This window comes from Rhineura floridana, chromosome 1 (assembly GCF_030035675.1).
Source record: "Rhineura floridana isolate rRhiFlo1 chromosome 1, rRhiFlo1.hap2, whole genome shotgun sequence".
NCBI classification, from domain to species: domain Eukaryota; kingdom Metazoa; phylum Chordata; class Lepidosauria; order Squamata; family Rhineuridae; genus Rhineura; species Rhineura floridana.
In genome coordinates this window covers 130650550-130678295 of record NC_084480.1, presented here as the reverse complement: position 1 = coordinate 130678295, position 27746 = coordinate 130650550, and the positions used below count along the sequence as shown (strand labels likewise).

At 42.4% G+C, this 27746-nt stretch overlaps 1 protein-coding gene across 7 annotated transcripts in view; it reads left to right on the top strand.

Annotated features, from left to right (window-relative positions):
- Nucleotides 1-27746, top strand: part of SHOC1 (shortage in chiasmata 1) — a 107777-nt gene that overhangs the window by 30900 nt on the left and 49131 nt on the right. For 6 of the 7 annotated variants that reach the window (XM_061632188.1, XM_061632178.1, XM_061632171.1 and 3 more), the window contains exons 5-11: nucleotides 4277-4470; nucleotides 7430-7592; nucleotides 8751-8844; nucleotides 9926-10079; nucleotides 10252-10356; nucleotides 10979-11108; nucleotides 26587-26681. In XM_061632188.1, coding sequence (XP_061488172.1) covers nucleotides 4277-4470; nucleotides 7430-7592; nucleotides 8751-8844; nucleotides 9926-10079; nucleotides 10252-10356; nucleotides 10979-11108; nucleotides 26587-26681 — 935 coding nt within the window. Of the gene's footprint in view, nucleotides 1-4276; nucleotides 4471-6946; nucleotides 7593-8750; nucleotides 8845-9925; nucleotides 10080-10251; nucleotides 10357-10978; nucleotides 11109-26586; nucleotides 26682-27746 lie in introns of those variants that run through there. The other variant, XM_061632217.1, reaches the window with a different exon arrangement.

Genomic DNA, 27746 nt, shown 5'->3' with positions numbered 1-27746 from the left:
GATTTATGTAACTTTAAAGTTGACAATGAGGACACTGAATGTGTCAAACATTATCAATACCTTGGCACAGTCATTAACCAAAATGGAGACAATAGTCAAGAAATCAGAAGGCTAGGACTGGGGAGGGCAGCTATGAGAGAACTAGAAAAGGTCCTCAAATGCAAAGATGTATCACTGAACACTAAAGTTATTCAGACCATGGTATTCTCGATCTCTATGTATGGATGTGAAAGTTGGACAGTGAAAAAAGCAGGTAAGAGAAAAACCAACTCATTTGAAATGTGGTGTTGGAGGAGAGCTTTGCGCATACCAGACTGCAAAAAAGACTAATAATTGGGTGTTTGAACAAATTAAACCAGAACTGTCACTAGGTTATCGTACTTTGGACACATAATGAGAAGACATGATTCACTGGAAAAGACAATAACGCTGGGAAAAACAGAAGGGAGTAGAAAAAAGGAAGACCAAACAAGAGATGGATTGATTCCATAAAGGAAGCCACAGACCTGAACTCACAAGATCTGAACAGGGTGGTTCACGACAGATGCTGTTGGAGATCTCTGATTCATAGGGTTGCCATAAGTCATAGTTGACTTGAAGGCTCATAACAACAACAACAAAACAAAAATATTACACCTCGCAGTTCGTACTCTGTTTCACTGTTTTAAATTTTAAACACAAATACAAACTCTAAGTGGTCACATAGAATGACAGAATTGAAGTAACTCAAGTTCTGTTCCTTCATCTTTGCAATCACTGTGCTGTCGTTGTAAACCTTCATAAGATCGGGCTGCGTGAACTACAAACTTCTTTGAAAGGGTTTCTCTAGCTTGGACATCCCCACGTGCCGACTAGAAGTTGATACCCTTTCCATTAAAGCATAAAGTAGCACGGCATCCATTTTCATCTAAAGGTTGCCAGTGGAAACTGAACGTTGTTGTTGTTCCATCGTCTGAACTTGTTAATATGCAACAATGGAGTTTCTCTTCACCCACTAACCGCCAGCGTGGTTATTCCCCTCCCACTTTTGCAAAGTCCACGTGCTACGGCCCCTCCGTCTCGCTGGAGCCCTGTTTTGAGAGGGGGGGAGGAAGGTGCTGCTCCGGCAAACGCTGGGGGAACTCCGAGAAAAGCGAGGGTAAAGAAGCAACACGAGAAACTCATCCACATCCAGGACAAGGATGGCACAGGAGATAAGATCAGCCTCCGTGTGTGCAGAGCAGATCGCTGTTAAAAACCAGAACAAGAACAAAACACAGCCATGCATTTCCTTCGGAACCTCCACCACCTTTCAAACTATACAGATCCCAGCCAGCCCTACAACCCACGAGCATTAGCATACAAAGGGCGCTATTTGCGACCCAGCCCGGCATGGATTTCACCGCCCAAGCGGTCGACTCCCCTACCAGCTCATTCGTCTGTTATAGTCGCCTGCGCGACAATGCACCCCTTGGGCGGATCGCCCCTGCCCCGCCCTTGGTACGCCACGGTATGGCTTCAAAATTATTATATAGCTTGTGTGTTTAAATGAATATAAGTTGTGAACTTTGACATGTGAGGTATGTGTTCATTCAGTAGCTTGGACATGGTGGCCATCTGCAAAATGCAAAAAATAAAAATGGTTTGTTTCCAGCAGAGTGCAAATTCACAGTCCCATCAGTCCAGGTATTAATGCAAACATAACAGGATTCCCCCCTGGCACCCCCAAAATCTGTACTAGGGGGTCCCCTACTCTCTGGAGCAGGTTTGGGGAAGGTGCGGGGTACATACAGGGGGAGGAGACAGGGCAAAGTCCCATTGCGCTCGCAGTAGTCCTTGCACTGATAGGATATGTTAGTTAAATACCACCCAATAAAATTTATTTATTTATTTAAATTTGTTAGTAGCTTTTCTACACATGTGCACACTCAAAGTGACTTATAGTTAATAACAATAAAATAATATTAATCACACTAGGTTTTGCAAGAAAAAAACAAATTCAAGGTGATAGACCACCTTGCACTTCAATTGTGCTTTATTAATAAATGGAAAATAGAAAGGTTTCCTGCTTTCTGACTTGCGTGAAATATAATTAAGGTTTTTTTAATGAATGAAAAAAAATTACTCAGTAAGGGAAAATCCCAATCAGTATATTAAAATAATATTCTATGCATGTGTGGATTAGGGGTTATCCAACTTTGTCATTTGTCATTCACAAAAAAAGCCTTTTGATGTTTTCAGGTTAATACATTTTAGTTTGATATATGAGATATGTGTTATTTAAAAACATTCACATGAGTCAATTAATGTTTTTCATAAGATGACCTTGTTCCTCTTACCTCCTGCATTTAGTTAATTGTAGAGATTGTATTGACTTTCTGCTGACGCTATTGTTATAAAGCCAAGAGTTTACTCAGAGAGCCAAGTAAATTAAGTTTCAGACATACATTAATAGAAACAGGCAAAGTCAGTAAAAGAGGGCAACTTTAAAAGGAAGAGGTATGGTCTCTAGATCAGATTCTTAATTTAGAAAATGCAAAGGCAGAAAGGTGCGTTAAGCCATTGCTGCTGTGGTCCCAATCTGTGCTGTGGGATTGTGAGGGATGCGTTTTTCCCATTCAGCAGTTTGTCATTGGATTAATGCACCTAAAATAACTATGGCTCCATCTTTTTGTTTTGCACCGCCCACAGCCTCTACTAGCAGAAGCCTCCATGAAAGATACAGCAGTTGTAGAAGTAGGCTGTGCACAAATGTACATATTCTTACCTGTCCCTGAAATACATATCCCAGCTGGAGCCACTGTATTTCTTTTTTTACCCTGCACCTTTCTTGGGATGAAGACCATGGAAACAATCCCAACAATAAGAAACAATAAGAACAGTAAGAAAGCTAACAGCAAAAAAGGAAAAGATTAAAAAAAACCTAACAAAGTTGAAGTAACATTGGCAATGATCTTCATCTACAAATACAGACAAGATATCCAAATAAAAGCCCAATGTTTGTACAGATGAGACCCCTTTCTTACTGAAATCGCAATTGTAGCCCAAAAAGAAAAGCCATGATAACCACAAAGCACTCAAGCAGCCCACCCTTCTCCTCAAGTCCCATATCCTGAGCCAAAGGAAAAGGACACTCTCATCCTTACGATGACTCCTCTCCTGGATGTTACAAGAAAGGACCCTAACTGCTACCCTGACAAGTGGTCTGCTTGCTACCTGCCAGAGAAATCCATAAATAGTCCCTTATTATCATGAGTGTTCAGCGCAAGGTTTCAGTGGTTTTCCTGTATCTCTGTAGAGGCTTTTTTGGCTGTTAGGGTAATGCATATGCAGAAGGGCTACTTAAACCTCAATCCCATTAGTACATAGCAGCCTTTATGTGAAACTGCTGTGCTGCAACGGGACATGTAGTGCTCATCTACATGGTGGTTTGCTGTGTGTTTGGTGCTACTCAAATCTCCGTTAAATTTGCATGATTCACATGATATTACTGGCAAACCAAAGCTATCAAACAGTTTTCCCCCTGTAAATCCATATTGACTCAATCCACTGATAATACGAAAAGGGAAGAAAAAACATCTTCACTCCCTTTCTCTAGTGCTTGTAGATGCTTTGCTCTGATGCTTTCAGGTGGATGTGTCAGTCGTTCCCCTCCCCATGCCACTCTCTCCTCCTCCCCTCATTCATTTTATTTCCTGTAGGCTGACAAGCAATTTGTGGTTGCTGTCCTCCATTCTGCTAACATTTTCTATGTTGCTGCAAATGGCGCCTTTATTTTCTTTTTCCCCAACTTGTGTGCAAAAGCATAATACTGCTTAAACCTAGATTTGTATTTCAACTCTATCCTACTAAGGAAAACCCAGATATTTGCACTTCTGGGTTTTTTTAAAAAAGAGCCTACTACAGCTGGTGCAATAAACTGACATGCTTGTCACCTAGCAACCAGAAGGAATGGAAATGTATAATTAGAGGGTGGGGCCACAAGGAAAAAGTGAGATTAATCCTCCCCAGAGGAATGCCTGCTTGTGTGAATAGGAAAAAGTGATTGGCAGCTAACTTTTGAGCAGGAACTGCGGATGATGCAAATGAGAAGGTTAGGTAAAAGAAATGTATTTCCTACAAAGAAATGCTCCCATGTAGATGAACCTGTAATTAGTAGCACAAATGGCTGCTACTGTTGCAGTGAAAACAAGTGTTTGGGTTCCAGCATCTTCCATAACAGGTCATAGCAGCTGTCCAATATGGATATTTTTCATTCACCTATTGAAAGAATTAACTTTAACTTTCCACTGTTCAGGAAACCCACTTCAAGCACTCTCTTCCACATTCATAATGAAGACATTGAAATTGTTCCAAGTTCAAATCCTTGTTCACAGTTTGATATAGAAGATGCTTATGTGCTTATGAAGGATGATGACAAGGAAGAATTTACTCATGCCACTCATTTACGATGTAATTATGTTACAGTTGTACTTAAAGAGGACAAAGAAGGTAAATGAGCATTCTGTATTTCACACGTTCAGGAATTATTAATGCAGTGCAGTCTGTCTCATGAGTGCAAAAATTGTCCATGGCAGAGGACCTGCCCACCCAAACAGCACAGATCAGGTATTACGTGGCTAAAAAGCTGGGAAGCTGCTTGTGCTGAAACAAGCAAGTAGCTAAATTCAAGGCTGCACTGATGTTCATGTTTGCCCAAATCACCAACCCCATTTCTTTGGAGTTTACCAAATGCCTTTTATGATCCTCCCCCTGTTTCTCTTTTGCCCCTCCCCCCATGGGGGGGGAAGCAAAAGAGAAGGGCAGGGAGGATCGCAAAAGGCTTAGACGTTGTGCTGCTGCTACCACCCAGAAAATCAGGATGCAGAAGTAGTCCTCACTTATGCATCATTCACATAACAGCTGGCATATCTTATACAGTAGGGCCCCGCTTTTCGGCAGCCCGTTAATACGACAGCTTTCAATTAGAGTAAGACACCACCCATACACTCTTGTTCTGCTTTTACAGCGTTTTTCAGGCGTTGGGCACCATTTTACTGACGGAGTTCTGCTTTTCAGCGGGTTTCGCTTTTCGGCAGGGGTCTGGAACATAACCCGTCGTATGAGTGGGGCCCTACTGTATTGTACTTGTGACCAGGGCTGTGGAGTCGGTACACCAGACCTTTGACTCCAACTCTGACTCCTCTATTTTTCTACTGTCCAACTCCGACTCCTTCATAAATGGCAAATGTATATTAACTAGCAATAACAAATTTACTGTAGTAAAATGGTAGCACAAGGCATGTCATCACCACCATGTGAATCCAGAGCTTGGAAAAGTTACTTTTTTAAACTACAACTCCCATCAGCCCCAGGGATTGGGCTCATGGGAGTTGTAGTTCAAAAAAGTAACTTTTCCAAGCTCTGGATTCACGTGGTGGTGATGACATGCCTTGTGCTACCATTTTACTACAGTAAATTTGTTATTGCTAGTTAATATACATTTGCCATTTATGAAGGAGTCGGAGTTGGAGTCAGAATCAGAGTCGGTATGTTTCTACCGACTCCGACTCTGACTCCACCCAAAATTGCTCACGACTCCACGGCTCCGACTCCACAGCCCTGCTTGTGACAAGAAAGCCTATAACAGTAATTGACTGAGTTCATCTAATGGCACAGAATGTTATTTGCAACCATTCCAGTTCCTCAAATAATGTTTACAATCCAATTCCCATCTGTGCAGGGAAAGTCTTAAGTTATTCGCATGATTGTGAGTAGATCTTGCACCGGCAGTAGGGACGGGTAGGGTTGTGGGCAAACGGAGGACGGGGGATTGTTCCAGGGACTAAAGAGCCCAGGGGAGAACCTGATACAATGTGAGGAAAAAGGCAGAGGAGACAAGATCAGTATGCTGGAGAGGGACTATGAGCTGGGAACATACAGAATTATTAGGAGACTAGGACCTAGTAAAAATTACTAGGGATCAGCAGTGAATGCAACAGCAGATTACCAGACTGACTGGCTACTGCTTATAGGACTCATCATCCTAATGTTCTGGGTGGCAGCAGCAGCACAAAATCTAAGCCTTTTGTGATCCTTCCTGCCCTTCTCCTTTGCTCCCCCTCCCCCGGTCCTCTCTTCATCCTAATTACCCAGATGGCAACAGAAGCAGCGGATACCTAAGCCAACCAGGGAGGAGGAAGGTGGCCAATAGCGGCACTGGCTTTCCTGGGGATCTGGATCCTAGAGCCAGGAGCCCCAGGGCTGACAGAGAGCCAGCAGAGCTGGGGGTTGCTGCAGCATGTCCTGGCTGTCCCTCCACAGCTTCTGGACCACCCAGCCATCATTTCTCACCACACTGTAGTTTGCAGCACTGCCTGCCTATGGCCAACTGATTTGCAGTGTGATGACATTTTTACATTTATATGTATTGTGGAAGATAAGTGTATGTACATGGTTTATTCTTTGAAGAGCCCAATCCTGTGTTGTGTTACACAACTCTGTTTGTAGCTGTGTTTCTTAGATTTATGGTAGTTGTGGCAAACTTTCCCCCCTAAATTAAAATCAGAAGCCCACTTCATTTGGGAGTAAATTCCCCAAAGTTTACTTTTAGAGTATGAATTACCAAACTTCAGAGGAGCTCACCATTTTGTTTTTCTACAACAGTCATTGTCCTGGCCGTGCCTCTTTATAGGAAATTGGTGTGGAGCACAGAATTAAAAAATACTTTTTAATTTTTAAAACAAAAGGAAAACACTTGTGTTTTGTTGAGAAAGGGGATAATTAGCACCTGTAAAAGAAATAATATGTTAAGAAATTGAAGATTTAACAACTTCCTGTGGAATAATAGAAACTGGATATGTTTAGATTTAATTACCTGTCTTCCTTAAAACTATATATGATTGGCAATAATGTATTGAGAAATAAATGAATTGTATGCATCAGCTGAATAATGAACAATTAATAAAATATATTTTTTTAAAAACAGAGAAAGAAATAAAGCTCATGTCAAGTGGATTGTGCTAGCCAAGTGGAGTTTTCTTTGAATAGCACGAACAGCAGTTTCAAAAGCAGTTTGCCATGCTGCATGGAGTGCTGCTGCCTGAGAAAAACAAACCTAAAGTCCTCTTAATCTAACAGAATTAGCATCACAATTGTTTGGATCCAGAACATTGTGGGGAATGGAAATATTTATGGATTTTGGCTGTCTGCTTTGTTCATGAATCTTCATTAACTGAACCTTGAAAGCAACTTAACTTTCTTCTCTCTGGTCTCTGAAAACATTAGAATGTTGATAGCTAAACTAATTATAGGAGAGCGTATGTCCCGGTCTAGTTCGAATCTAGGGCCTAGAACCTAACCAGAAGCAATAATAAATATTATAAACATAGATTTATATGGCACTTTTCAGAATATGGTCTACAAAGCTACCTCTGTTCCTTACTGTGTTTTGATTTCCATTTCTTAAAAGGTTTATATATTGAGGATGAACTTGTTTTCATTGACAGTTTGACACAGTATGCTAAACGTCTACCTACTCTGCATATGCTCTTGAGCCGACTAAACATTTTCCATGTGCAGGATCCCTTTTTAAATTGTAAAGGAGATAATATCATAGAAGAGGACATCTTCAGGTACTGAGTAACTAGATGGTCTGCATTAGGTGATATAATTATTAGTATCTCAATATCCTACCATGAATCATTTTTGTGCACATTTTTAGTATTACTGATTGCTACACTGGATATGATCCTCCCATACCTGAGCACCTTTGAGGCAATTAATTTTAGTGTATATATATTCATTTACTCATGCTGGGGGGGAAAGTGGGACTTAAAAGTTCTGTATCTTTGGCTTGATCATGCTAGTGACTTAAGGAATCTCTGCTATGGTCCTAATTGAGTTGAGTTCCAGATGCACTGAGTAAATTCAATATTAAAACTGTAATTAGTTTTCAGAGTGTGTATTTTTTATCCTGAATAAAGAAATAGAATGGAGTGCAAAAAGGAAACAGAGGAAGGCAAATATCATGACTTTTGGGGACTTTCACAATCTTATACGTGTCAATTCAGAAGTAAGCCCCATTGAATTCAGTGGGGCTTACTCCTGGAGAGGTTTAAAAAGAATTGCAACCTAATTGATTAAGGCTGCAATCCAAACCTCCTCTCTCCCACCTACCCCCACCCTTGCCAGTACTTTTTGGAGCTGTGGGGCCTAGTGGAGGCTGGTGACTCTGTTAGTGGGGCAGTAGAATCCATTCTGCAGTTTTCCTGGAGCTGTTCAAGGTGCTGAAACCTATTCCCCAAAACCCAGAGTAGATTCCACTGCCCCACTGACATGGAGCCACCAGCCACCACTGGTGGGGCCACTGCTGCATCCTCAGCCATGGTGGTTCGGGGAAGGGGGTCAGGCAGTATGGCGATCTGCGGGGGAGGGAGAGCTTTGGCAACCCATGGGTGGGGGAAAGGGGGAGCTTTGGCAAGTGAAGTGAGCAGGGGTGGAGCCCCTGGTTATACAAATATTATTTATATTCACAGTGGGCTGGTTCATAAAACATTACATCATAGTTTGTGGAGAAATACACCGTTTTTCTTTTTGACTAAGCCCTGAGGTTTTTAATTGTTTTTAATTGATCTTTCCTGCCCATAATTCACCACTTTTTGTAAAACTGCCAAGAAATGAACTGGATTTGCATACCTATCTGGTTTTGTAAGGGGAAAGTGTGTTTGTGCTATTGTTAACCCATAAAATGGCAAACTAAAAGGCAATTACTTGTGCTTTGTTTTTAAAAGAGAGTGCTTTACTTTCAAAACTAATGTGACATCTGAGGCAAAAGAGAAAGAACTAAAAGAAGAATTTTGCAAAGTTCCCTTAAGGAATGAGGAGGTATGTGAGTGACTTTAGTGAGCAGTGCTTATACTTATCAAATCACTATACAATTATTTTCTAACATAAAAATTACATTTAAACCATTTTGCAAACTTTTGCCATGCTTCCAAAGATGCCATGTACAGTATATATGGGCTTCTGTCTGCTTTTGATTATCCTTAGTTGATCAAAAAGCTTGCATAGGTAGATAATACTGTATAAAACAATTGTCTTATAAAAGCAAATGAGCCCACATATGCTAAAACTTGATACGCATCAAGAAGCAAGTGATAATGTTTAGCTTTATGCCATTTAAAGCAGGGACGGGGACCTTTTTCAGCCTGGTGGGCTGGATCATAAGCTGTTTCACCCCCAAGGTGGGCTTGAACCAGCTACACTCCACAGTTCCCCTACTGGAAACTGGAGTGTAGCTGATCTGTAGTGGGACTTAAAGTCACTGCTGATCAGTTAATTAGTGCCAGCTTCAAGCCTTGCTTTCGACAGTAATTGGCCACACTCCAAAGTTGCCTGATCCCAGCAGGGCTTGCATCTGGTGCCACATTTAAAAGGTGTCGGATACATGCCCTGCTTGCCAAGGAACTATTTGGAGCACATTTTAAGGCTCCTGATTATTCCTTTACAGCCACTTCTTTATTTGCTTGTCCCATGTCTTATATAACATCAGGTGTGGGTTGGGTGGACATGGCTTGGGGAAAATGGCCTTGCAGGACTAATTAGGACCTCTGCCAGGTCAAATTAGGCCTTCAGGGTGGAGGTTTCCCCTGATTTAAAGCTTCATCTTTTGGTTTCTCTGTCTCTATTAGATGTACAGTAACACACACTACTTTATTTGGTGGCCATTTGACATCCTTAGAAGGCATATAAATCTAGTCAGTCCTGTACATAGATATATTTTACTTCTGTGGTAAAACATGCCAAGTACACTTTTATATTGTAGTTAATTTATGGCATTGTTTCATTAACTGTAGAATTAGCAAAATCTTTGTTAAGAGTCTTAGATAATTCAAATATAAAATTTAAAGCTATTTTGTGCTACAGTATATCTGAAATACAGCTCAAGTTATTTTTTTCTTTGTAGATACTTGTACTTCCTATTCAGTTACAATCCTACAAAACAAAGAGTCTCGGGCTAAACACTGAGATTCCCACAGGTTTGGCACTGAAGTCCTTATTGCAAGTAACTCAGGAAATTATAGGAGATGAAAATGAAAGTCTCGAAATAACCAGTGAAGGTAAGGATACGGAAAAATGATATTTTAGCTCCAGCTCTCATGTTTTATATTGCCCAATTTCATTATTTTATCGCTGGTCTTTATAACTGATGAAAAACAAATAATCCATTCTCGTTCATTGTGTTCTATATAGAGAGGCCATTCTTTGGGTTTCATGTTAATGCTTTTTCAGACCTTAGAGTGAAAATTACACCTGAGATAGAGATTTCAGAATATTGTCCCACAGACGAAGTTGGTGCCAATGAAAGCAGAAGTGCACTGGAACTCAGCAAGCCAGGTAAGACTCTCTACACTGGCAAATTTTAGACAGCTGAGATATTTTGGAGAATATCTGTTGATCAGGTTTTATTTTAATGATTATTTATATATTAGATTCGTATCCCTCCCTTCCTCCCAGTAGAAACCCAATAGTAGATGTCCTGAACCTGAAGGGGGATTGGTAGAGATATGTAATTTAGGAATGATGCTCTACATGGGGAACACTGAGGGTGCATAAAAGAACTAAAAACGGATTGCTCTCAGATATTTTCTTTTCTGGTGCAGTGATCTTAACTTCCCTTAACATTTTTCTCTTCACATGACTCATGTACTTAACCCTATATCCAATTACTGATTCTCTCTTCACCTTTGGTCCTTCTATTTCACAGCCATCTGTCTTTCAAGCATGTTTTCAAGTGCCTTACATGTTTTCAGATTAAACATTTGTTCAGCACTTTATTTGAAAACAACAACAACACGGTTTGTTAGCTTGGAAAACTGCTCCAAGGTGTAAGAGAGGTGGTTTCATTATTGCCAAAAGAGCCTTGCTGTGGTGCAAGAGTAATGTGCAGAATTGCACTATGTTCTTATTAGTGACAAGTTTCCTGCTCTGTCTAATTTTGTATTTTTGTAATTGCCAGAAAGTTATACTTCATTCCATCCTGGAGAATTAGAGGTACCACTCACTCCTCCAAGTGGATCAGAGAAGGTACATGTGCATTCACTGTATGCACAATTACAATCTGAACCAGTTTCTCCTTTTACTAAAAGGTAAGGGAAAGTGAACAGGAACAACTTTTGACTTATAGGTCTCAGAACTTTATACAGTAGGGCCCCACTCATACAGCGGGTTACATTCTGGACCCCCGCTGAAAATTGAAAACCGCCGAAAAGCGGAACTCATTGAATAGAATGGCACATGATGCCTGAAAACCGCTGTAAAAGTGGAACAAGCTCCGTATGAGTGGGGCTTTAGTCTAATTGCGTCTAATTGAGACCACCGCATTAGTGAAGTGCTGTAAAGCGGGGTCCTAGTGTACTGATAATTGAAACTTTTTGTATGCACCAGTTATTACTGGATAGCTGGACTGCTGTATATAGCATTTACAAAGCAGTTTCTGGATCAGAATTGGTGAACTCTGCCCAAAGGGTACTGTAACTTTGGTTATAGTATGTGGCAACATCAGCTGTGCAAACAATATCAATTACTGATTGGACTATATGCACAACCATATTTTCCATAGGAGGACTGCCATCAAGCGGGTTATAGCTCCACCTATCGTCCGAAGGCAAGAATGTTTTTGAAGTCAAGACTAGGGGCGTCAGGCCCCTCCCGCTCTCCAGTTCATTCTTGCCTTCGTACCGAACAAGTTTGATATTGCTGATAGCGTAGCTTATAGCTAAGTCTTTTGTGTTTTTTGTGTATTTGTCTGACAGGGTGTGGAGGTTTTGTTGTCTGTGTATTCCACATTCTTTCCTTCCCTCTGTCTTGTATTTAACATCATTTTGTTTCGTTATTCCTGGGGAATTCCTTGGGGGGGTTCTCCCTTGTCCAGACCGTTTTTTTTCCCCAGGTTTTAGCCTAACGGCTCTTAGAGAGACCGCGGCTGCGGTTCTCTCTTTTCTCAGGCGGGAGCTTGCGGCTGCATCTCCCTGCTTTACCCGCCGCTTGTTTCGTGCCCTTACGGATTCACGTCTCCCACAGGAGCCTGCTCTGGCGGCTCCCTTTGTTTTTAGTCCCTGGCCGTTTGGGTTGCTGCCTTCCCGGTACGACCGCAGCTTTTTTCCTCGTGGCGGTCCCTTTAAAACTCCCCTTCCAGGAGCCTGCGGCTGCGGCTCTCCTACCTTACCTCTTAGCGGCTCTTATCCTTGGGCTGCCCTGACTTCCCGGACTCGTTCCGCGGCTTTAACAATCTTGCCGCGACAGTCTCTGCAGCCGGCGGCTGCGGCTCATGCCTTTGCTACTGCCTCAGCTGCCTCGGCTTTTCACCGGCCGTCCTGTTTCCCTGACAGAGTCTCTCCTGCCTGGCTTTTAGAGCCGCAATTTCGTTTACAGCCCCGCGGCCGCAGCACATATTTGAGGCTGTGCTCTGCAACCCCTTTTCAGTTCGCTGGTGCTCCTCAGTATCCGCCATTGCTCCTTCTTCATATTCGCCATTTTTGATTAAATTTTTTCCCGCTCATTTTACGGGCGCCATTTTGTTTGTCCCTTTTTTCCCGCCCTTTCTGTTCAGTTTATTCAGTACTAAACAAAGGGGGGTTTAGCTGGCAAGGGCTCCTTGTATGTGTGCTGCAGATAGGATCCTATAGTTCTACACGGACTCCTCTACCACACGACTACTGCTGCTGCTTCTTGCAACTATCTGATCACTGCAACTATTTGAACCTGTACTTTTGTGACTGTATCAGCAAGGCTGTGGCTGTGCACCAGGCTGTTTGAACTGTACATTCTGCCCCATTCGTGGCCATGTACTAAGACTGTTGATATTGTGCACAAGCTGTTTGAACTGTACATTCTGCCCCATCCGTGGCCGTGTACGAGGACTGTCTGAACTGTACATTCTGCCCCATCCGTGGCCGTGTACCAAGGCTGTTGATACTGTACATTCTGCCCCATCCGAGGCCGTGTACCAACGCTATTAACATTGTACATTCTGCCCCATCCGTGGCCGTGTACTTAGCCATCTGCCAGTGCATTCTACCCCATCCATGGTCGTGTACTGTGCCTGTTAGGGTCTGTGCATTCTGCCCCATCCGTGGCCGTGTACTGGAACCCATAGAAAATATAAGATGGCGGAACAGCCAGCGACTACTCAGATAGCCAAGCCGAAACCATCCAAGGCGGCCAAGCATAAGCACACCAAAGCGGTTGCCAAAACAAAACATCTTTCCAGCCACAGCAAAACCAAGCGCCCACGCTATGTCTCTGTTCCGGCTTCCAATGGAGCAGCCCAGGAACAGTTAACGAATCTATTTCACTCTCCCACTGCTTCCTCCGAGGAGGAGGACTTCGCTGGGTTTCCTGAACAGCCAACTACCAGCCAGCCACCTCCCATATTACTGCCCAGGGCTTATCCATCGTCACAGCCTACTGGGCCGCCCCTACAAGCGCAACCATCCACTTCACTGGGGCTGCAGCTGTCTCATGAGTTCCTATCACAACTACAAGGCATGCTGTCATTTTTTACTCAAACACAGTCACCGCCACAAGTCTCCGCCATACCTCAGCACAGTATGGACCACTGTGTATGTAATGAGGCAAATCCATCATGCTCCCCAAATCCTTTTGACATCGCCAGAGGCAGATTTATTGATGATGTTTCTTGTGGGGACGAGTCACCCTTTGCTGTACAGGCCGAAGGAGACGAATGGAGTGATCATTCGGAACATGAGGAGGATACACCTTATCGCCTGTTTGATGCCTCAGATTATCAGCCTCTTGCTCGCAGAGTATTGCACACCTTTGGTCTCCAAGCTACACAACCGGCAGCTACTGCTTCCGCTATTAAAGGGGCCAGGGTCTTGAAATCCCCCGCACCAGCAGAGCACTACCTTCCGGTGCCAGATCCCTAATTGCTAAACTGGCCAACGACGAATGGTCTCATCCATTACAAACTCGCCGCTTCAACGCCCTTGCGGACAGACTTTATTCTCTGGCTCCGAACTTTACCAGCAGACTGGCCGTTCCTGGCATAGACGAGCCGATCTCCAGTCTAGTCTCTAGATCCCTTTTGCCGAGGGAAGGAGATTCCCATCTAAAGGACGCCACTGAGTGGAGGCTGGACTTTGCCTTACGCAAGAATCATGAAGCCACCGCCTTCTCCGTGCGAGCCTCTGCATCAGCTTCCATCTTTGCCAGGGCAGCGATGATGTGGTTGGATGACCTTTTAGAGGATGCTAATCCCGATCCTGTATCTCTGAGGAGGTCACTGATAAAATTGCGCAAGACAGCGGCGTTTGTAGCTGATGCCACCTTGGACGCAAATCAACTGGGAGCACGAGCTATGGCAGCTCAGGTAGTCGCTCGACGGACCCTATGGCTCCGTCATTGGCAAGCTGACTCTACAGCCAGAGTTAATTTATCAAGGGCACCTTATTCCGGATCTTTACTCTTCGGCGAGGAAGCCCTAAAGGCAGTGCTTGTTGACCCCAAGGATGCTCAAAAGCCTGTTCTGGCTACTGTTAAGAACGTTGATCACAGGCCTTTCAGGCGTTTCCCCTCATACCGTACGACACAGCCCTTTCGAGGAATGCGGCCCAGGGGACGAGGCCGCGAATTCCAAACCTATGATTTCTGTGCCTCCAGGGGGGGCTGGAACCGGCGTTTCCCAGGCAGAGGTCAGTACCAGGGGCACAGAGGTACCTCAACGTCCTCATATAGAGGGAGGGAAAAGATGGCCGCTGTAAGCCGACCTCAGTAAGTTTACTCTCTGATACATTATCTTAATCTCCAAACTGCTCTTAGTATCTTATTATTATACTAAAGACTATTCAACTAGAAAATAAACGAATATAGCTCAAACATGGTCCTTATGAGAAAAGCTATAAAGAATTAGGACTCTCAACAGCACTTAATGAGGTTTCAGCTAATTCTCAAGGACGCCGGACAAAGCAGACAAAAATAACTAACTTCTGCAGTTCAAAGATAGAAACAAGTCCTCCCACGCTTTCAAAGTCGGAGCAGAAAAATACATCTTATGAACATGATTGGTCCATTTCTAATTCGTCATGCTTGCATTTGGGGGAGTTTATTACAGAGGATGCAGCAAATTTAGCCCAAGAACTGACTCAAGCTACAGAACATTCCTCTCAGGATAAACAATTAGACTCAAAAAGCAATTTGGAAGATATCTTTTTCAACAATATGCCTTCTAACACTTCTATGCCTTCCTTGGAATCATCCCATGGGGGGACTCATTTGAATTAACACACGCGACTGAAATTGATTATTTTAATGACCCAAGAAAGCCTCATTCTTCGTTCATGTATCCTCCACCATTAGAAGATAATTGGTATCATACAACCACCCAAATGTTGATGAAGATTGCGGACTTTGTGGCCGAATCAAATTTATTACTTTCCACCTTAACTGAGCTACTTCGGAAAACTCCGGTTATATCAAATACAGATAATATGTTAAACACTGTTGAACCAACCCAGAACGTTGTTACAAAATTTACACAAACATCAGTGATACAACAGCCCCATCTAGTGACTTCAAGTGGAACTTGTAGGCGATCCAAAAAATCTTATAAACAGGAACAAAAGAAGAAACCAAAAAACCAGAAGACATCAAAATCACAACGAACCAACACTTTGGACTTTAATAAACTTTTCAAAATTTTGGATCCACCGAAACCCAAAAATAAGAACCAAAAGAGGAGGAAGAAAAAACAGAAGAAGAAGAATAAAAACAAAAACAAAACCAATAATAAATCAGATGGAACAAATTTAGAAACTCTCTTACCACTACAAAAGAGTCCAGTAAAACTTACTCATTCTGACACAATAGACAAATTACCTCTACAGTCATTTTCCACCCCAGGAAGTGTCCAAGTCTTACCTTTGAGGATACAAACCACCAAGAATTCAGAGGCACTACATAACTTAAAATCTAAGGGATGGAACCTAATCCTGAAAAGAAATATGCTAGTCATATCAAACTATCCAAAACCTTCAGGTTGGCTAAATCAACATTTGCGTAAACAACATTTATGTGATATTTTAGAAACTATAAGCCCTGGTATATTACATCTAGATCAGATTTCTTCTATAGAATATATTTTTTACAACTACACATCTGCTAGAGCCATGATAACGCTACGAGATGACATTATAACAAAACGTCTTTACAACAAAAGACAGAATCTATTAGAACAGGACTTACTGATTTCTAGAGTATTTATAAATACTGCTTATCCACAACCTCTGGTGCTGTCTAATTCTACTAGATCTGGTCCTTTAATGGAAAACAAAGCTGAGGCTACTGAATTCCTTGAGTTACAAGCTAAAGATAAATATGCTCCCTCTCTGGATAGACCCCATGCAACTTCTTCATCTCAGGAAGAGCTACGAGAAGTATCATATCCTACTATCAATAATCTTACCCCAGAGGAGTTGTTATTAATTGACTCTTATACATCACTGCCAGATAATTCAAAAAAAGAGATAATAACAAATCTTGAATTTTTGTTATCGACTTTAAAAACTCAAATATCAAATAAATCCCTTAGGATTACAAAGGATGAATATACCAATTCAGACCATCTAAATTATGTCAGAGAAGATTTAGACATTTTAAAAAATTCATCTACGCAATCTCAGGGAAAGGACATGGGGGATATACTCCTTCCAACTACGTCCAGCAACTTTAACCATCTTCGATCTCCTGTAAAGTGACCAAGAATAACTGGTCCTAATTCGACACTGAAACTGGTGTCGTGGAATATTGCGGGTTGGTTTAGTAAAATGCAAATTCCAACAGTTAAAGATTTTATATCGAATTATGATATTATATTAATCCAGGAATCTTGGGCACTAAATGAAATTTATCTAGATGGATTTACACTTTTTTCTCTAGAAGCTTTGCCACGTAACAGGGGGGGAAGGCCCAAAGGAGGAGTTAGTATTTTAGTTTCCACTAGATTAAGAGCAGAAGTGATTGCTCTGAACCCTCTTTTGGGACTAGCACTTCCAATATTAGTAATTTTTTCACAACTTACTTATCTAATAGTCAATGTCTACATTCCCCCTTGTAAAGATAAAAAAACGATTAGAAACCATCTTCTGAATTTGGAGTCTTATCTGTTAAATCTGATAGACTCCTTTCCAGAAGCAATGCTAATATTAGCTGGAGACTTCAACGCCAGAATGGGCACTTCAGATAAGGCACTGTATGCTAAGTTCCGTATAGAACCACCTGAACTGGACGGCCCAGTAAACATCCCTTTGAGACAATCTAAGGACAAGGGCATAAATCAGGCTGGATTATATTTATTGCATTTGACAATGAAATTAAATTTGATACTTTTGAATGGGTGTACAAATGGAGATTTAGACGGTGAACTAACTTTTATAATGAATAATGGTGCATCTACCATTGGTATGATCTTTGTATCCCAGGAAATTTTTAACTTGATAGAACTTTGTAAAATAATACCTAGACTTGAAAGTGATCATTTTCCGTTGACTATCTCAATTTACAGTAGGAACGATCCTCCATTTTTAGATCAATGTACCTTTGAAGTTTCAGAAGTAGAAACACGTCCAGCTAGAATAAAATGGATTCCTAAACTTCACTTGGAAATTACTGCTAGATTAAATTCCTCAGAATTGGTCTTTATTAAAAATCAATTTCTTTCAACTTATAGAGAAATTTCATCTTATCACCATCTCCACCAATTGTTGAATAATATACAAGAAACACTTAGATCATTTTCAACTTTACCCCTATCTAGAGGTGGTCATAGAAATAAAATTTGGTTCGACCAAGAGTGTCTTGAAAGTAAGAAACAACTTAAAGCTTTACATCAAGCATACAAAATGCAGGGTACTCATGACTATTTGGAGAAATTTAGGAAAGCTAGGAAAAGCTTTAAGCTGTTAATAAAAACTAAAAAGAACCTTGCTCAAAGAGGAACATGGCAAAGTTTAATCCAGGCTTCCAAATTAAAGAATCCTACGTTATTCTGGCATATAATAACCCAACATTGGCCTCAAGCAAGTTTTAAATTAGATTGTGCCATTGCTCCCTCTGTTTGGGAAAAATATTATGCAACCCTGTATCAAACTAGTGTGGCTGCTCAGCTGGATCTACCTTCAGAACTTCCAATATGGTCAGCGGTTACAATAGAGGAAATTTTAGATCTTATAACCTCTCTTAAACCAAATAAAGCCCCAGGTCCTGATAACATACCCCCTGAGGTTTTTAAATCAAATGCAAATTGGTGGGCTCCATTTTTGGCTGCCCTTTTTACCAATATTAATTCTTCTATGATTATTCCTGAGGGCTGGGGAACCGCAATAATAATTCCTATTTTTAAAAAAGGTTCTCGTCTAGACCCAGCAAATTATAGACCTATAAGTCTTCTTAATATAATATCAAAGCTATATGCCACTTACTTATACAGAAAACTTTTAGAATGGGTTAACCAAATGGATATACTAGCCCCAGAGCAAGCAGGCTTTCGGGTTGGTCATTCCCCCTATTATCACGTTTTGGTATTGAAGCATATCATCTCTAAATATAGTAATAGTAAGGGGAAAGCCTTGTATACTGCCTTTGTCGATCTAAAAGCGGTGTTCGATTCTATCTCCAGACCAAGACTTTGGGCGAAATTACAACATCTGGGAATCGATAGCCGTTTACTAGCTTTGATACAAGGTTTATATCGAAATACATCTCTTCAAATCCGTTGTAACAACAAAGGCCATCTAACGAAACAAATTCCTACCTCTAAGGGTGTGAAGCAGGGATGTATTCTTGCACCTTTATTATTTAATTTATATATTAATGATTTAATAGCTACAGTTGCACCCATTTCTTCCCATCCTCCAATGTTGGCCAATATGCCAAGACCCTGTCTGTTATATGCCGACAATATAGTGCTCTTATCGCAGACACCGATTGGACTTAAAAGATTAATGGCATCTTTAACATCTTTTTGCTCTAAAGAAGATCTAATAATTAACCATAATCAAACTAAAGTGGTAGTTTTTTCTAACAAAAGGACCAGATATCGGTGGAGGATGAATAACTTACCTATAGAACAAGCTAAAAATATTAGATACCTAGGCATCATCTTACAATCATCAGGTTCCCAACAGCAACATGTTACTTCCACCTTGTTGAATGCCAGACGTACGACTAAATCTCTAATATCCTTTTTTCATAATAAAGGGGGTTGACTTATTTCCCCGGTTATAAAGGTATTTGTGGCTAAAATAATTCCACAACTTATATACGGAGCCCAGGTAAATACAACTACGAATTTTTCAAAGTTGGAAACGCTACAAAACTCTTTCTTAAGAGCTATATTAGCAGTTCCTACTTGTATACCTAACCACATTCTGAGATTAGAATGTGGAATGCAATCCATAGAGGCAATTATCTGGAAGTTAAGAATTCTTTATTGGTTAAAATTGATTTATAACCCTTCAAGTTTGGCCCCGCATGTTCTTTTAGATAACCATCACTCCCCTTGGGAAACAATGATTCATCATAAATTATCAATGTTAGGTCTCTCTCCTTTATATATATCACAACTGAACTATGAAACTGCTAGAGAACTAGTCAAACAACGAATTAAAGATATAGACTTTCAGAACCATCTACTTCTTATCAAGAAGCAAAGACATAACCCCAAATACTGTACATTAATGTCGTATTTGACGACCCTGGACCTCCCTAAATATCGTAGAGCATTTCCTCTAATGAGATTAAATATCTTCCCTTCTGCTATTCTTTTTGGCAGATATAATAAAATCCCTTATTCAGAGAGATTATGCCCTTGCGATATGAAAGAACCTGAATCTAATGCCCATGTCCTTTTTCGCTGTTTATACTATCAAGATTTGAGAAGTAAACTAATTTCTCCCATTTTACTATCATTTCCAGGCAGGGACCAAGCTTTTTATCTAAACTATCTCTTAGGTGATCATTTAACTGAGGTGTCTTTAGTAGTTGCCAAATTTAGTGCTGCGGCCATCCAAATTAGGAAAATAAAAATGACTCAACTATCTGATAATTAAATCTTACATTGATTTTAATGAATTCAAATACCTATGTACAGTGATGTATTATGATCATTTTAATATTTTTATGTGATTTTATGTGACTCTGTATGTCTTTTTCTGATTGGTCTATTGACTGTAATAAATCAAATCAATCAATCAACGTCCTCATATAGGGGAGGGTCTCGCCAGCACAGACAGTACTGACGCGATACCGGTTGGGGGCAGACTGCTTCTGTTTGGAGACCATTGGCTGCGTCTGACTTAGATCCATTGGATCAGAGATCTTTTTTGTTATGGCTATGCACTGGAGTTTTGGATGACTCCTCCAGACAGATTTCATCCTTCTCCTTGTCCTAGGGCATCAGCCAGGCATTGCATCATGCACACAGCCATACATCACCTCTTGGACATAGCGGCGATAGAGCCAGTCCCTACAACAGAGAGGTCGGAAGGGGTGTACTCCCTCCTTTCTGCTGTGCCCAAACGAGATCTGTCATGGAGGGCGGTATTGGACCTCAAGTTCATTAACCGTTTTGTGAAGTATCGAAGGTTCAGAATGGAGTCCCTCCATTATAGAAAGCCTTCAAGAAGGAGACTTCCTGGCTTCTATCGACCTAAAGGAAGCGTATCTCCATGTACCTATCTGCATAGCCCACAGAAAATTCCTTCGATTTGCCTTCGGCTCCCAGCATTTTCAATATCGAGCTATGCTGTTCGGCCTCTCTTCTGACCCGAGAGTATTTACCAAGGTGCTACTCATGCTAGTGGCTTACCTCCGGCTTCAAGGGGTCCATATCTACCCCTATTTGGACGATCTTTTAATATGGGCGAGTTCCAGGGAGCTGGCTCATCGCCATCTAACGCTCACGCTCCATGTTTTGCAGGCCTACGGCTGGTTAGTCAATTTCGACAAAAGGCATCTCCAACCAACCCAACGTCTACAACATCTAGGGGCGATGTTGGACACACTGCAGGTGACGGTGTCCCTGTCTCCAGACCACATAACTGCCATCACAGACATTGCTCGGTCTCTGATGCGCCACACAACCGCAGACGTCATGCTTTTAGCCAGGGCCCTCAGAATGTTGGTGTCCACCATCCATATTGTGCCATGCGCTCGAGCTCACACGCGCCAACTCCAGTGGGCTTTGTTACCATTTCAGCAGGAGATCGCCAACTCAAACCATCGAGCGATCCCCCTGAGCTCATCACTGCGTCTGTCATTCCGCTGGTGGACGAGGGTTCAACACCTCACCCAGGGCACTCCATTCAGAGAACCCCGCAGGACTGTCATCACCACAGATGCCAGTCTCCTCGGCTGGGGAGCCCACTGCAACTCCCAGTTTGTTCAGGGGGTTTGGACCACAGCAGAGCAGACTCAGAGCATCAATTGGCTGGAATTGAAGGCTGTCCACTTAGCTCTGCTCCATTTTCAGTCTCTGTTCCACTTGGACCATGTTCTCATTCGAACGGACAACACGTGTGCCAAATCTCATTTAAACAGACAAGGGGGGACTAGGTCCCGTCCTCTGCAGAACCTGTCTTCCCTCATATTCGATTGGGCAGAGCAACATCTGCAATCCTTGAAAGCAGAACATCTCAGAGGAATTTGGAATGTGACAGCAGACTGGCTCAGCAGACAACAGGTCTTTCTGGGAGAATGGAAACTTCATCCGACCGTTTTCCATCTTCTCCAGTGTCGGTTCGGCGCCTTCTCAGTCGACCTATTTTCCTCCAGTCGCAATTGCCAACTATCCAGGTACTTCGCTCGATACCTGGACATGACAGCGGAAGCGGTGGATGCCCTGTCGCTACCGTGGCCGGATGGCCTATTGTACGCCTTCCCTCCAATACCACTGTTAGCCAGAACCTTGAGGAAGGCGCGACACGAGAGGGCCAAACTGGTTCTGATAGCTCCATATTGGCCCCGTTGACCGTGGTTCTCGGAGCTCCTGGCCATGTCAGTGACGGACCCTTGGTCGCTCCTGGTCAGGCCAGACCTCTTATCCCAGGGCCCAATCTTGCATCAGGATCCCAATTGGCTCAAGCTAACAGCGTGGCTTTTGAACGGGGACATTTAAGGGCTGCTGGCCTTTCTGATGCTGTTATTGACATTATCTTGGCCTCGAGACGTCCATCCACTACTCGTATATATCAACATACTTGGGTGGCATTCTCCAGGTGGTGTCAGTCCCAACACCTTGATCCTTCTCAGGCCACAATACAACAGATACTACAATTCCTTCATAGGGGCCTCCTGATGGGACTTAGACCCAACACCTTACGTAGACATGCATCCACTCTGTCGTCCATCCTTTCAGTGTCCTCCCCTGGTGCTCCTATTGCCTCGCACCCGTTCATCAAACGTTTTCTGAGGGGAACCGCGTTACGCTTACCGGCTGTAGTCCACTGTTTTCCCTCATGGAGTCTGTCGAAGGTCCTACAGGCTTTACAAGGTCCTCCGTTCGAGCCCCTTCGGTCTGTGCCTTTACGTCTGTTGTCATTTAAGGTCCTGTTCCTGATCGCGATCACCTCCGCGAGACGAGTTTCAGAACTGGGCGCACTGTCTTCTGCCCGCCATCTCTGTGTTTTTCACAAGGACTCTGTTGTGCTGAAAACTGATCCTGCCTTCCGTTCCAAGGTCAATTCAGTTTTCCATTGCAATCAGGACATTGTGCTTCCTTCATTTTGCCTGAATCCTACCCATCCGCTAGAGAAGGCTTGGCATTCATTGGATGTTCGGAGGGCTCTCAAGACTTACCTGAACAGGACCCAGGGTATACGACGGACTGAGTCTTTGTTTGTATCCTTTCATCCACGTTCTATAGGGCATAAAGTAGCTAATTCCACCTTATCCTGCTGATTGCGGACATGTATTACCTTAGCTTATGAGTCCCTTAAGCTTCCAGTTCCAGCTAGTATAACAAGCTCATTCCACTAGGTCAGCGGCCACTACGGCTGCTTTTGCTACTAACGCTCCTGTTGCTGATATTTGTAGAGCTGCTGTTTGGTCTACCCCACATTTGTTTATAAGGCATTACAGATCGTTAGATCGTTATGCCTCTGCTGATGCCTCTTTTGGTAGACGCGTATTGCAACAGGTTCTTAATGATGATTAGGATGTAGGTGGTCCGTCCCTGTTATGGGCTGCTTTGGTACATCCCGCTTGATGGCAGTCCTCCTATGGAAAATGGACCATTGGTCTCACCTGAAGGGTGATTTTCCTAGGAGGACTGCCATCACAACCCTCCCAGTTGGAGGATATTTAGATATTTTTCTGAGGTTTTTATATATTCCTGTTACGCTATTATATGTTGATTTCCTAGTGAAGTCAAGACTGCTATTAATGTTATTTCGCTATGTTAAGAGTCATATTATTATGAATGTTGCTATTATGTTATGTTCTTGCTGGTAGGCCCGTTGGCCTTTTCTCCTGCATTTTTAGATATCTCTTTGGACTCGCTGCGAATGAACTGGAGAGTGGGAGGGGCCTGACGCCCCTAGTCTTGACTTCAAAAACATTCTTGCCTTTGGATGATAGGTGGAGCTATAACCCGCTTGATGGCAGTCCTCCTAGGAAAATCACCCTTCAGGTGAGACCAATGGTCCATTTTCACGTGCTACATACAGGTCTTATCCCATCCCCATTTGCCTCATGCATGGTTCTTGTCTAGCTTTTTTCTGTTCAGGTTTTGAATATTTTATACTACATTGTATATTTTCTGTTTATGTCATGACATTTGTGTGTTTTTGTGAAATTTATCCTTTTACTATTAGGTTTCATTTCTTTCTTTACAATAAATTGTGTTTTTAGATATTGTTAATTTCTTGTTCATATTTGTTGTTCTAATAGAATAGATAATAGTTTTTAGAAATTTGGGTACCCTTGACTCCCCCCTTTTTTTGCAGTCCCATTTTATTAGGGTATATATTTCCTTTTCCTAGCATGATCCAAGCTAATATTTGATATTATCATTTAAGCTAATATGAGCTAATGTTTTCTCCCAAAATATTAATGTAAAGAAATGGAAGCAAAAGGGAAGTACAGTAGGTGAAGGGGGAAGATTGCAACTGTTACTCACCTTTTGTAATATGATGATGATGATAATAATAATAATAATAATAATAATAAATTTATTAGTCGCCCATCTGGCTGGATGTCCAGCCACTCTGGGCGATGTACAAGATAAAAACAATACATTAAAACGTTAACATTTAAAACCATAACAATAAAAACCTAACCCACCCCAAAAGCCTGCCTGAAGAGCCAGGTCTTCAAGGCCCGGCGGAAGCTCATCATAGAAGGGGCATGGTGGAGATCATTTGGGAGAGAGTTCCACAGGGTGGGGGCCACTATTGAAAAAGCCCTCTCTCTAGTCCTCACCAGTCTAGCTGTTTTAACCGGTGGGATCGAGAGAAGGTCTTCCGAGGCTGATCTTGTTGAGCGGCATCCCTGACGATGCTGGAGGCGCTCCTTCAGATAGACTGGGCTAAAACCGTATAGGGTTTTAAAGGTCAAAACCAACACCTTGAATTGGGCCCGGTAACCAACCGGTAGCCAGTGCAACTCTTTCAGCACTGGAGTGATGTGATCTTGCCGGCGGCTGCCTTTAATCAGACGAGCCGCCGCATTCTGTACCAGTTGCAGCTTCCGGACCGTTTTCAAGGGTAACCCCACGTAGAGCGCATTACAGTAATCTAGGCGAGAGGTGACCAGGGCATGTACTACCGGTGGGAGCAGATGGTTGGGAAGGTAGGGGCGCAGCCTCCGTATCAGATGGAGTTGATACAGCGCCGCCCGGCTCAGAGCCGAGACTTGAGCTTCCATGGTCAGCTGGGAGTCAAGAATGACCCCCAGGCTGCGGACCTGGTCTTTCAGGGGCAATCGTACCCCGTTGAGCACCAGGTCCACATCCCCCAGCCTTCCCTTGTCTCCCACAAACAGTACCCCGGTTTTGTCAGGGTTCAGCTTCAGTTTATTCCTTCCCATCCAGCCACTCACCGACTCCAGGCACTTGGACAGGGTTTCTACAGCCAACCTCGGTGCAGATTTAAATGAGAGATAGAGTTGCATGTCATCCGCATACTGATGACATTGCAGCCCAAATCTCCTGATGATTGCCCCCAGCGGCTTTATATAGATGTTAAACAGCATCGGGGAGAGGATGGAACCCTGTGGCACCCCACAAGTGAGAGGCCAAGGATCCGAAACCTCATCCTCCAATGCCACTCTTTGGTACCTACCAGAGAGGAAGGAATGGAACCACTGCAATACAGTGCCCTCCATACCTAACCTCTCCAGGCGGTCCAAGAGGATAACGTGGTCAACGGTATCAAAAGCCGCTGAGAGATCAAGGAGGACAAGGAAGGTGCATTCGCCCCTATCCCACGCCCTCCTCATATCATCTACCAAGCCGACCAGGGCTGTTTCAGTCCCATGTCCAGGCCTGAAGCCCGATTGAAATGATCATTTTTTATAGTCCCCATATATATATATACACAATTCCGCTCCTCTCCACCCAGCACCAAAAAGGGTCCGGGCGGGAGTGCATTTGCGCGAGGGGCAGGAAGAAGGGCATGAAGCCACTTCCGACCTCTTTAGCACCAAGAGCGCCAGCGCGGGGGAGGAGCAGGGGAGGCTATGTAAGGCCATGCCCCTGCTGACCTTTATGGTCTAATATTTTGCCTAGGCAAATTTGGAGAGGTGATGGGAAACTTAGGGCATTAGTTCCGGCGGGTAGGAAAGTTAATAGAGAGCTCAGGTTGGCATTTCTGACAGTGGGTGATGGAATAATTCCTCATCTGGAGATCAAGAATTATAGGGAAGAGCTCTATAGAGATGATGGGGTTCAGCTTTCCAATTTAGGGAATGACCTTTCCTTAGAAGACCTGCATAGGGGATTGAAAGAGGCCATTTGGGCCAGGTGGGGGAAGAAGGACTAAGTTGAGACTTGTCCTCCTCCTGTGGTAGGTGTGTGCGGGAAAGGGAAGAGGGGAGTACAAGCGGTAAGTGCTCTGAGGCACTTTTCAGGTGAACAGTTATCGCAGAGCCTTGCGCACAGAGCTGTGGGACCTTGTGGGGCAGGGTATAGACACTGTTGAGGTTAACCTGTGTCACTCACCTGGAGTTATGGGGCTTCAGGGGGCGTGAATCAGGAAGATCTCCCTCCACACCTAAAGGGTGTGGCAGGGGGAAAGAGCTGGAAGCATAGCCAGCTTGACTCCCTGCGGGGTAGGCTCGCCCAGGCATAACAGGCTTAGGAGCCTGACAAAGATTAATGGATTTCCCGCATATGCTTCAATTCCCTATGTATTTTAGAAGTCAGAGGTTTATAAGTTCTTAAGTTCATACGTTCTTAAGTTGTAGTTAATAAAGCGGCCCTAGTTTACCTCATACATGTGTCTGGCTTGTTTTTTTCCCACCTCCTCGCACAATATAATGGAAGTCTAGAAGTAAGACACAGCCACCCTCTACCTAAAGTAACTTTTCCTTTTCTATCTCTCTTTTCCTTAGCAATTTGATTACAGAATCCACTGTAGAGTACTTGGAGGGCCTGGTGTGGCAATCAGAGAAATATCAAAATGCCATGAATGATCTATTACTAGCAGGTAAATAAGTACAGGTTCTGATTTCAGATTTATCCTAATTCCAAATTTATAATACATACAACAGATCCATGAAACTTTAGAATAACCGAGCATATGAAGTTGCATTCAAAGTATAATCAATGTAATCTTTACACCAATGTTTGTAAGTTGATCCCAGGTTACTTTTTTTCTGTTGTTATTATTTTCAAAGGGGAAAATAGTTGGCATATCCAATAGTGTCAAGACACTTTCCCGTCTTTGAAAATCTCCTGTGTATCCGATTTGTAAGGAACATAACAATTTCCAAAACATGGCTATAACCATACATGTAGTGCTTTGATTACGTGAATGTGAATACCACTTTGTTCAGTAGGGCTTACTCCCTAACAAGTGTGTTTATCCATTTACCTTGAAGTAAGCCCCATTAAATTCAGTAAGTTTACTTCTGAATAGACTTGCATTGGATTTTGCTGTCATTCTGTTATGCATTCCAATACAGGAAAAGAATTTTTTTTAAAATTATTGAATATTTGTTATACAGAAAAACAAACAAACAATCAAACATTAAACAGAAACAACAATCATATCCCGGGATCACTGAAGATGTAAAGAAATACTCATTTATTCAATATATTGGAAAGAAAAAATAAATAAAAGAATTATAAATATACTTTATATAGTACAATAAAATGTTTATGAGTTGGTTAGCAATTTTTTTTTAAAAAAAATCCTTTTTCTTTAAGAGAACCAAATGAATCTAGCTGTAAATGGGAGCTGATCATGTAAACCACGTTTAGTTGTGTAGTCAATAAATAACCACTAGGTGGCAACATATGCATCTGATTTAGTCTTATTTTGTAGAAAATGAAGACTTTGAGTAATTTTATCTAATAAAGCCATATTCCATATATTTCTGTACCATACTGCATTGTCCAAATCCTTTAATTTCAATTTTTTCACAACCGTTTGACAAGCCACCATTAATAATTTAGAAATCAATTATTTAGACTTCAATTTAGCATTTACATCTTGAAACAATGATAAGAGGAACAGTTCAGGAGTAAATATCATAATCTCTTGCATAAT